Here is a 12,476-nt window from a genome sequence, read left to right on the forward strand (position 1 = left end):
ACAGAGCCCCTAAAAACTAAAGGGACATAGGGGCTCCATACAAAAGTACTAAAAATTAACTAAAATTAAAACAGAAAACATAAAAAATAATGTCTAATTCTATTAGTATTTCTAATTATATGTATTATCTAAAAAATAAATAAATAAAACACTGATAAGGGTGAATTTATAGTACATGTCGTATATGCAAAGTGCACAAAATAGTTCTCAGGAATCTGAGTAACCTTTCCGACATATTCATAAGAAAGACAATTCACATTTGATTAAAATTAAGTAAATCCAGTTTTGTGTGTTTTCAGTTCCAGAATCTATAACTATTATGTACAAGACCGGAAACAACCATAAATGTTTAGTTAAAAATAAAACAACTGCAGGATAGAAGCTGCATTTGTTAATGATACAAAGTCCTGAGTCAAACATTACAGTACTGAACTACTCTTTTATGATATAACGGTTTCTCTCACAGTATTGAGGTGTTGAATGTGCAGATTGATGCATGATTAAAATAGATGACTCCTATATTAGCCAGCAGGGGTCATGTGACCACAGCTCAGGTGTAAGGAGGAGGGTTGGGCCATTTCTAAAATGCCATTCTCAGCTGAAGACGTTTTCCCCTTGTGACCCAGCGAACCCTATTTCATAAGAACAGCAAAATACCATTGCATCTGAGCAGTTCCTTCTCAAATGACACACAATCAATAGCTGTGCTTATTTCACAGAAATAGTTTGAAATGTCTAATCAGATGGTTTTGGTCTGCATATAATCTGTTGGCTTTCATAGTTTTTTGAAGTCTTGTATGATACATCATATCATATATATAATTTTTCAAGCATTTAAAAGTATCTGAATGAATGAATACAGTAATGTGTGAGCTATAGTATAGTATTGTGTGTGTTGTCACTGATAAACTCTTGTCATTGCTTCATCCAGTGTGTTTTCATATTTTCATGGGGGTGGGGCTCTCTAAACCTCCTCTGATTGGTTGTCTCAGATAGGGAAGGTTTTGTGAGGTCAGTGAGTGTGCATGTGTATGTCTGAAACAGAGAATTTTCACAGTCTCAAGGATGTTTTTGTTCACGTTGAAATAGGTCAGCCAATAATGGTCAAAGTTCATGGTATGTGGAAAACTTGTTATTCTGTCTTAAATGAAACAGACTCAGTTTCTGTCTGTGAAATATAAAAACTGTAAGACACTACATAAAAAAACAGCCCTTTGAAAATCCATGTAAACGTATGGAAGCCCAGTTCTGCCACATAAGAAAACATTTTGTGAATCATAATTATGATGACATTGAATCAACATTATGAGATGAAAAGAAATTATCACATTATGAAATTATAACTTAAAAAGTAATAATTATGACTTTAAAAAGTCTGAATTATGCCCAATTGAAATTATGACTTAAAAAAGTCAGAATTATGACAAAAAAATCCTATTATAACAGAATATTTCAACTTTTTAAATCTCATTTAGTATGTCATAATTGTGACTTTTTAATCTCATAATTATGACTTAGTATGACTTTTTATGCCATAATTAAAATTTACAGAAGCATGTTTTTTTCCCCTAATGTGGAAAACATTTCTAGAATTAATTTTTTTCATGAAATTTTTCATAATAATCAGATGCCATATACGTATTCTTATTTGCATGCTGACACCCATTTTTAAACAGTATATTCATGTTTGTGTTGTATAATACATGTTCAGGAATCCTGTTAGGAGTCCCACTATATTCCTCATCCTCAATATTTTCCTATAATACTGGAGCAGATGTCCGAGATCAGCCTTTCTGCTCTAATTGTGATCTGCTCTGAGGACTACTCTGAAACTGACAGCTGAGTCTCCACGTGCCGTAATATATATATTGGTTTTCTGATCAAAAAAATTCCAGGCACATTTTACCAATTCCAAACCACATTCATTTGAATCCTTCATGAACAATTACATATCACTTATAAATTATTAAATACAAAATTAATAGTAGTTATTAAGATTAATGTGGTTTGGAATTGGTAAAATGTGCCTGTAGATAAAATATGATCAGAAAATTAACATGCCTAATAATTCTGCACGCACTGTATATATATAAATTCTTAAACTTTTAAGTATCCCCATCTTTGGTTACATCTTTCTTAAAATCAATCACTTCTTATATACGGTTAGGCCTACATATTAAGAAAATAATTATAAAATTAAATAAATACATACATATATATATATATAGGCTATATATATAATATATTAAAATATTGTATTATTTTACTAAAATACTAAATGTAATTTAATAGTTTTATTTAAAAAATAATGACATAAATTAATTAATATCATTTTAATAAATTAATTTTATATAATAAAATTACATTTCTTTCTTCCTTTCCACAACACAACATACCATAGGTTCTATCGTCAGACACAACCTACTACAAATCGGCTATCGGTGGGTGGAGAGTTTACACTAGGGTTAACATGTCTATTTGACAGCTTGCAACCAATGGATCTGGGCTGCAAGCTGTAGGACGTTTAAGCTGCATTGTACACTAAATAGTAAGCAACACAACGTCCGCACCAAAATCATTTTGTGTGTTTTTTCTTTCCATAGTGGATTTATTCATCTAACAGGTAAGCAATGCATGCGTTGTTTTGGAACTCTCTGAAAAACTCAAAACCTGAGCTGCCTGCCTAAACAACATTTTTACCACGACAGAACCCGTTCTGAGGTTGAAACCACAAGTTAAGCTGACTGAAAACGACCACTTTTAACCCACTTTTCACACTTGGAATTTGTAATCCAAATTGCGGAAATCCGAATTGTACAGTGTAACAAATGCCTGACCGCAGCGAGTTGTTTAGCAAACAGACATAAACCCCTCAGTACCTCATTACCGATCAATGCGTTTTTCTAATAGTTTCATCGTCTGAAGTAGGCTAAAGTTAAAATGTTATAGACTGGCGGCTTGTTTTTTGTCGTTGTTGTTGTTTTTTAGTACCGGTATATTTAATAAGATTTACTTGGCAAACCTTTACTAGACTGACGACAGTCAAGAAGTTATTGAAACAGCTCGCGTGCTCGTGGCATGTGGTACCTGTCCGATTGATATTAATATGCAAAAAAGGACACAACCTAGGGTTTGCTGATGTCGCCCTGCCGTCCTGACTACACAGGAAACTCATCGAAAGCCCAACTAAACCCAGCGTTAAGTCTGAAATCTGGACGAAATCAAACGCGAGTGGCTTTTGTAATTTCTCGTCAGACACGTTGCAGCTCTGTTTGTTTCGCTCATCCACGCATCTGCAGTTCTGAAGTTCGCCACAGCTGTGTTCGTCCACATGCTCAGTCAGCAAACAGCCATATTTGAGCACCAGTTGCTCTGTTTATGAACATATCTCAACAGCAGTCTCACACTCTTAAAGAAGCAGTTAACAAAGAGGACTTCTGCCCTTTACTAAGTTTTATATAGGAAGGTGAGCGACACTAATGAGAAGTTACTGACAACTGTTGTCTTGTTTGTGTTTTTAAGACTTGTCATCTAATTAATGCATGCCCATTTGTTTTACAATGTTGTTTGGCACGTTGTTGTACCTTATGTAGTTGTCAAGTAGTTGACACTTTCATCGTTTGCATTGCACAAATGCTTCAGCCTAAAACAAGCGTTTGCTTTTGCATTGTGCAAAGACAAGTTGGTCATCATTGCATTATTTTCAGGTGACAAGTTTGTTAGTGAATAGGCTTGAATAAGAAACTTAAATGTCTGTAAACCATTTCAGATGACAAAGCTCGAATGAATCTCTTACTAGTGTAGATGAGCTGACTCACGTGGTGCTCTTAAAGGGATAGTTCACCCAAAAATGAAAATGATCCCATAATTCACTCACCCTCAAGCCATCCTAGGCTGATGACTATCTTCTTTAAGACGAACACAATCGGAGTTATTTAAAAAAATATCATTGCTTTTCCTAGCTTTATAATGGTAGTGAATGCGGTAATGATTTTGAAGTCCAAAAAAAGCGCATCCATCCATCCTAAAAGTAATCCATAAGACTCCAGGGGATTAATAAAAGCCGTCTGAAGCAAATCGATGGGTTTTTCTAAGAAAAATAAACGTTTATAAAACTTTATAGACTAAAATAACTGACACAATGTCTGACGTAGGATGTAGGAGTAGTGTAAGCTTTAACGCCTCTTGTGGTTCAAACAAAAAGGTCTGGCCAACAAAATCAAAATCAACTCCTCTTATATCAAAATCGTCTGATATTTGTCTTAAATTCTGGTTTTAGACTTTTAATTCGTGATCACAGATTTGTTTTGCTCTGCTCTATCCTCTGTGCTTCTGCGTTCATCAATACATCATGCGTCAGGTCGATGTGTATGGCCATCTGTCGGAAGCTAATTATTTTAGTTTATAAAGTTTAAAAAAAAATTGTTTTACACCTTTATGAATAACTTTTTTTGGGCTTTAAAATCACGTCCTCCATTCACTGTTATTATAAAGCTTGGAACATTTTAAAATATAACTGATTGTATTCGTCTGAAAGAAGAAAGTCATATACATGGGGTCATTTTCATTTTTGGGTGAACTATCCCTTTAAGAATAGAATAAAGACAAAATTATTAATAAAGAGGAAATTATTCATTTAAATGAGATATAAATAGATAGATAATAAAGATTAATAATATTCAGTGCTATTTTTTTATTATTATTGGTAAAACTTTACAATAAGTTTAGTTAATTAGTTAACTTTAGTTATTGTATTAAGTAAAATTGTCTGATAATGAGCAATTAATTTGTTGCAGTATTAATTCATCTTTTTTTTAACGTTGATTAATAAAGATACAACTGTTCATCATCATTAGTTTATGTGAGCTCAGGTCCATTAAATAATGTTAGCAGATACAACTTTTGATTTTAATGTTTAATGTATTAGTAAATGTTGAAATTAACATTTAACTAAACAAATGTTTTAGAATGATTCTTTCAACTAATGTAGTTAACTAATGTTAACAAATGCAACCTCATTTTAAATAGTTACTTTATTATTTAAAAAAATTACTAAAATTGCAGCTGTATATCAATGCATTGATTAGGAGCCAGATGTATAAGTAAAGTGAAAACTTATTTAAATGTGCACACCATTTGTCTTTTTAAATCTTCCCTTTAAAAAAAAAGAGTAAATGTAACAAAAGTGGGCCCAGTACTCAGCTCTGTGGGACTCCTTAACAACCTATCAATATTATGTAATAAGAGTATGTGTTTATGGTCTTGTGTTGTTGCAGGGGCCATGGCCTTCTTGGGAACAGCGGCGTGGAGGGTTTTGGCATGCCGTCAGCCCCTCGCGCCCTTCTGCCGTGCCACTACCCGCTGCTATAGCTCCCAGTCTACGCACACCACAGAGAAGAGTGTCCCTTATGAGAAGACCCTCAAACAGGAGGATGGCATCAGTGGGCCCACCAAACCACTGCCGAAGTCTGCGGATGTTGTGGTGATAGGAGGAGGAAGCCTGGGTTGCCAGACTCTCTACCACCTGTGTAAAATGGGCATGACCAATGTGGTTTTGCTGGAGAGGGACAGATTGACTGCAGGCACTACCTGGCACACGGCAGGTATTGCACTGTGTTTACTTTGTGATTAGAGACTTTGTTGAGGACAGTTACTTCCCACGGCCAAAAAGTAAAGGCAGAAGCATGTCAGTTTTTAACTAATTGAAGAATGTGTAAGGTAAAACTGAATCTAGGTAACAAATCAGATTTAATATCCCAGTTTAGTTCAAGAGTTTACTCCACGAATAGGCTTACATAACTGGTTGTATAATAGTTAAAGCCAAATCCATGGGTGTAGCAGTCTGTCAAATACAAAAGAGATCCAGCTTGTCTTTTAAAAAGAGTTTCTTCGTTTGAATAAGATACTAAATCTCTTTTACGTTTTTCACAGGACTTTTGTGGCAGTTAAGACCAAGTGATACTGAGGTGGAACTCTTGGCTCACACTCGCAATGTGATCAGCTTAGAGCTGGAGGAGGAGACGGGACTTGAGACGGGCTGGATCCAAAATGGAGGCCTGTTCATCGCTTCCAACAAGCAGCGACTGGACGAGTACAAGCGCCTCATGTCGGTATGGCACAAATGCTAAACCAAACATCTTGGCAAGATAGAAATTGTACTGCACAGTCAAATTACAAAAACAAATGGTTTTAAAGGGTACATAATAGGGATGTCACAGTACCAAAATTCCAGTAGTCGGTACCAATACCATCAAAATTTTACGGTACTCTGTACCAATTCCGGTATCGCAGCTAAATGTTTTTTTTTTACTATTTAAAAAAATTATTAAATGTATTAAGTTTATTATTTATAATGAGAATCATTATAAGTAAATAATACATAAACATTTAAAAGCTGTATGCTGTTTAAAAGTAAATATTGTTTATAGAAAAAGTTCAAGTGAAAAATAATCAACCATCTAGGCATAATTATTATTATTAGTAGAGACAAATTATTATTACATAAATACGTTGCTAAATCTACTGTAGGCTACAACAGCAGCCTAATCTATTGCCAATTTATTTATTTTTTTAAACCAAACTTTTATTTTGACGGGTTGCCGTGAAAACCTTAGAGTGTCTGTGTTCATGATATGACAGATTTCTCAAATGAAAGGGCAAATTCTCATGAATTGATGGTTTGTGCGTTCGTGTCCTCATATAGTGACACACGGCAAAGACTACAAAGACAGCGAGGGAGTGTCACACGTGTGTGTGTGTGTGTGTGTGTGTGTGTGTGTGTGTGTGCGTGCGTGTGCATCGCCCGACAGACCGTCATTTCACACAGAGACGCAGAACATGCAGGAGTAATATTTAAATAGTATTTTGCAGTTTAATATTGACAGACACTAGTGTATATATTCGGCTACATTCTGGAGTCCTGCGCTTAGATAAACACAGAAGCGACTGAACGCAGCTACGGGTACCAAATACTACTCGGGAGTCGGTACTACCGTTACTACAGGAATGCTGGTATCGTCACATTTTTATAATTTCAGTACCGACTTGGTACCAAAGTACCGGTACCTGTGACATCCCTAGTACATAACACACATAGTTTCTGCCAATCCCATTTTAATCTTGAGTACCTATAGAGTAGTATTGCATTGTTCATATCTCCAAAGATTCTGTAGTTTTATCATATTTATAAAAGACATATACGCTGTACTGATTCTTTCCCGAGAACAGCCGAACTTGTGGAGGCCGCGGGTGCAGTGGGCGGAGCTAAAGAGTCACGAGCGCACACACACACACACACACACACACACACACACACACACACACACACACACACACACACACACACACACAATACTTCATTGCATTACCCCTGGATAACTTTCGATTCACTATACGTTCGTGTTGTTTACATCATATGCACTTACGCGCTGATTGCCAACAAAACACAGACATTTGATGCAGTTTCATTCACCGCCTGCGGTTCCGACTCATGACAGGGAACAAGCAAACACACTTGCAGAACTCCGTTGCTGCTCCGGGAAAACAAACTGCACCCACTGTTTCCTTAATGCTGAGTTATCTGGGAAGCTTAACAAGGTTATCTTAGCCAGCAGCCATATCACCCTGTAGCCCAAGACTGGTTTCCCACTGAAGCTAAGCAGGTCTGAGCCTGGTCAGTACCTGGATGGGAGACCAACTGGGAAAACTAGGTTGTTGCTGGTTGAGGTGTTAGTGAGTCCAGCAGGGGGTGCTCACCCTGTGGTCTGTGTGGGTCCTAACACCCCAGTATAGTGATGGGACACCATACTGTAACAAGCACCGTCCTTCGGATGAGATGTTAAACCGAGGTCCTGACTCTCTGTGGTCATTAAAAATCCCAGGATGTCCTTCGATAAAAGAGTAGGGGTGTAACCCCGGCATCTGGCCAAATTTGCCCATTGGCCCCTGTCCATCATGGCCTCCTAATCATCCCCATTTATACGATTGGCTTCATCCCTCTGTCTCCTCTCCACCAATCATCTGGTGTGTGGTGGGCGTACTGGCGCAATATGGTTGTCGTCGCAACATCCAGGTGGATGCTGCACATTGGTGGTGGATGTGGAGATTACCGCTTTGAGTGCCTAGAAAAGCGCTATATAAACCAATTATTAATTATAATTCATCTTTCCCTCGCAACCAAAAACACACTTCTTTAGTGACATTGTTGATTTCGTGGTCTAAACACAAAATAACTTGTTGATGGGCGCGCTCTTGCTCTCACTCTGGTTGATGTGCGCACTCGATTATCCGGGAAACAGCATTATACCCCCCCCCCCCCCCTTTAATAAATGGTCATACTGTTTTTTTCAGCCTTTCCTGGAAATTCAGCGTTTGCAAGCTGATAAAAAAGTTTTTTTGTATGAAAATTGCTCAAAGATTCATTGGTATGTAAATTGTCCACTGGAATCTAATGTGCCTATTGTTTATAATGAATGCAGTGATTGACCAATCAGAATTTCAAAGAGGCGTGTATTAATAATGAACGAAATGTGACTGATTAAACATAATCTAATAAGTGAATACTCACACACTTTGCATTTCAGTTGGGTAAAGCGTACGGCATTGAGTCATACGTCCTGTCGCCAGCTGAAACCAAAGACCTGTATCCTCTGATGAATGTGAAAGATCTTTATGGCACCCTCTATGTGCCAAAAGACGGCACCATGGACCCAGCTGGCACCTGCACCACCCTCTCCAGAGCAGCCACTGCACGGGGTGCCACTGTACGCCTCCATACCCTATACTCTTTTCTATTGATGATTGACTTATTTAGTTTGGTTTGAATGCAGGAACCATATTGAAACATTATTATTAATGATTTCAGGTGATCGAGAACTGTCCAGTGACAGGTGTCCAGGTGAAGGTTGATGATTTTGGCGTGAAGAGAGTGAAAGCTGTAGAAACTGCTCATGGGACTATCCAAACTCCATGTGTGGTGAATTGTGCAGGTCAGAAAGATGCAGACTTCACCAGCAGAGGGCGGTCTGTGATAATGAAATTGCATTACAACATGTATTGCTGTAAAAACAAACTTTTGGACCAATGTCACCTCACCTTTCAACATTATATATGTATATATGCCAATACAGCATAATCCTTTCACTTATGTTTCTTTGTTTTTTTAGGTGTCTGGGCCGCTAAGCTGGGTAAAATGGCAGGCGTCAATGTTCCATTGGTAGCCATGCATCATGCTTATGTTGTCACAGAAAGAATTGAGGGAATCCAGGTAAGCTTTTAAATGCAGCACACTGTCCATTTCAGCGTAGCGTTACACAGCACAAACCAACAACCATAATAAATCATGTCTTTGCATTTGGTGGTAGCCTACGGTATCTGTGCTGGACATAACATGCTTAAAATGGGGGTCTACCTCATGGGGGTCTTGAGTAATCACACCTTTGCTTTAGACAGTAAACAGCAAAAAACGAGGATCTTTGCAGAAGAAGGCGGCAACGACTTAAGATCAATCAACACATTAAACCCTGTGCACATGATCCTTAACATTCCACACACAAAACACAGCAGGAAAACTCAAAATCACACAATTAAGGGGAGCGATGAGAGGCGGTAATTTGCATGATTTATTCATGCAGTGATGCATGCTGGAAAACAGAGTCCAGTATTGATTATTGATTGATATTAATGATTAAACAAGAAAAAAATGACCATCAGTTTTATTTATTATGCACCTGCAGTCCAGTTTAACCATTGGTTAATGTGCAGTAATTGCATTGAGCCATATTTAAATTAAGTAATTAGCATTCGTTTTAGTGCCAACATGTCCTGTGTTAATTTAATTAAAAAGGTTTTCAATCAAGTTTAAATTTAGTTAAAATTTAGTTAAAAGGTAAAATGGGCCTTTCTATTAAAATGGTATTTTCTGTTTTAAATTTTAATAACTGTTTTTTGCCATTTAAATAGCCAAAAAAAGCTTGTCTGGCATTAAAAACAAAGAAATTAATTGAATTGATTAAGCTTATTTATTGTGCCTTATTGACAAAACTGCTATTTGCCTATTGCAATTAATGTTCTGTACCCGTGAAAAATATGTGTTTTTGTGCCTTTTTATGGTGTCTTGTGAATGCTGCTATTGAATTGTGCTAATTAAAATGTTACCAAGGAAACCAATGAATTGTACTAATTTAAATGTGTTATCAAGGAAACCAAGGAAAATGGGAGCATCAGTTAAAATGGTGTGAAAATTATAAATAGATCAGTAATGTTTCACACTAGATTACTGTTCCCCAGCAGTTTATAACTGTCATAGTTTCATTTAAATGTATTTACATCTAATACAAACAAATATTAAAATCAATTAAATAGAATTTAATATTTAAATTATATTAAAATATGAATATAATAATAATAATGATCTAAATTAATTATCGTATTGTTCCGAATATGTTTGCTTTGTATTCAGGGTCTAGAGTCTAGACTTTTACATGTCAATAATACACCCGCAACAATAGATGGTGCCAAATATGCGTAACATGAGTGTGCCAAGAAATACGGTGTGTCAGAGTGTAATGTTTGTGAGCGCAAAAAGAAAAGCTTACCATCTAAGAGCCGCGTGATTGTCATGTTTGACGGGACCAAACTTCCCCCTTACGTGATTTTAAAAGTTAAGACGGTACCCAGATTTCAATTTCAACTATAATAAGATTTCACTTCTACTGTTAATGAAATTTTGGTAAGCTACATGGTTTTCACTATGAGATGGATAACCTAATTGTTATGTAACTAGATTGGCTACAGGTTATTTTTATTTTATGCCAAAAAGGGTTTATTTTTAAATGTGATCGTTGGTACATTTTACCAGTATTTACCATACTTTCAATACAAAAATTTTCAGTATGAAAATAATTTTCAAGTAAAAGCCAAAAGGTACATTTTGTAAAAAAAAAAAGGGGGGGGGGTCGTCTTATAATTAGGATCGTCTTATATTTGGAGCAATACAGTAATATAATTAAATAATTACATAATAATTAAATGAATTGTTCAGCTATGAAACTCTATTCGTGTTCTGATTGGTTCGTTCAATGTAACATGGTCAGCCATTCGATTTCACGTATCCATTACCATTTCCCTTTACAACCACAACACATTCAAACAAATACACTAGCTCTGCGCGCTATGTGGATTCTTATTCTAGCCCTCCACCTCCCCAGCACCACCTGCCTAGATCTGCTACAGGGGGTCTTCCTCTCTCTAGCAGCAGCAGCATGTTTCCAATAATTTTATGTTCCGAATATTTAACAGAAGCAAGTCATACTTGCTCTGCAGCAGCAACCATAGTTAAAATATTGTAATCAAAATAAAAAAATATGTTAATTCAGTTCTTATTCATCAGGCCTCACACACTTCAGCAAAGTGGTCTCTAGTTTAGATGAGCACTGACACACTGTGGTGAAATAACCGTGTATGTTTACCAGCCGGATCGGCTTGGGTTGGATTAAAATGTTTCGTTGAGTTTGGAAAATTCTTTACACAGTAATCATCAGAATATCTCTTCTTCTGTCTCTGAAAATGTCCAGATTATTAAATCATCTTGCGGACAATCAATTTAGGGGATGTTTCAACTAGGTGATTACTAGTCTCGCGTGGCCAGACCTTCAGACTGACGGCAGAAGGTCTGGACTCTATCGCAGCTTTCATTGGTCAAGGACAGCCCAAGAGGACGTTTGACTGACATGTTACGCAACCAATCACAGTTCGTTTTGTCCCGCGTCATGTTTAGGGGCATGAAAACGTAAAGTCGATGTCCCTGCAATAACAGACCGCCGTGCATTTACAAATTATTCATTCAAGAATGTTGTTCAAGTTTACTGCAACAATGGAGCCGCGAACTTCACATACTTTTGAAAATCCAATTAGTTGATCCTGGTAAGTGCTCATTGTCACAGTTGTAAACACAACGGCGTTCTTCTTCCACTAGGGAGTTTGGAGTCGCGGCATTTGTTTATAGGTGAACCGTTAAAGAACGCAACACACACGTCTCACGGACATCCTGTAGAATTCAACCAATCAGATGATAACATCAAAACTCCTGAAGTGTTTCCAGATAAGTTTGCCATATGCATCAGACATTCAGCCAGTGGTCTGTGAGCGTGACGTCTGAGGCTGAGACTAGGTGATTACAACATGTTGAAAATATACATAACCGGAAATAAATTAGTACTATTTTAAAACAGAAGTGCAAGATGCTCAGTGCAAGATATCCATTGGGGCATGGTGCTCTATTCTGTGGCAAAACCCAACAGCGGCCGTGACATAAGCACTTAGCTCAGAGCGTTTCTCTGGATTATGCAATACTGTGTCTGTGTGTGAGAGAGAGCTTATAGTTTAATGCATGGTTGATGACAGCTATGTTACTCCTCACAGAAAGCCCAATGTGTCATCACTGAAACTGAAGTGATGAAATGTTTGTCATCCACATG

General features: G+C 37.0%; 1 protein-coding gene across 4 annotated transcripts in view; it reads left to right on the forward strand.

Annotated features, from left to right (window-relative positions):
- The first annotated feature begins 2,423 nt into the window (after positions 1-2,423).
- sardh (sarcosine dehydrogenase) overlaps positions 2,424-12,476 on the forward strand; it is a 72,806-nt gene continuing 62,753 nt past the window's right edge. The window contains exons 1-6 of one of the 4 annotated variants that reach the window (XM_079804518.1): positions 2,424-2,623; positions 5,277-5,603; positions 5,932-6,110; positions 8,583-8,762; positions 8,864-8,987; positions 9,165-9,265. In XM_079804518.1, the coding sequence (XP_079660644.1) occupies positions 5,282-5,603; positions 5,932-6,110; positions 8,583-8,762; positions 8,864-8,987; positions 9,165-9,265 (906 nt within the window). In that variant the 5' untranslated portion in view covers positions 2,424-2,623; positions 5,277-5,281. Of the gene's footprint in view, positions 2,624-2,882; positions 3,467-5,276; positions 5,604-5,931; positions 6,111-8,582; positions 8,763-8,863; positions 8,988-9,164; positions 9,266-12,476 lie in introns of those variants that run through there. The other 3 variants (XM_079804520.1, XM_079804519.1, XM_079804521.1) reach the window with 3 other exon arrangements.

This window comes from Gobio gobio (assembly GCF_949357685.1).
Source record: "Gobio gobio genome assembly, chromosome: 22".
Taxonomy (NCBI): domain Eukaryota; kingdom Metazoa; phylum Chordata; class Actinopteri; order Cypriniformes; family Gobionidae; genus Gobio; species Gobio gobio.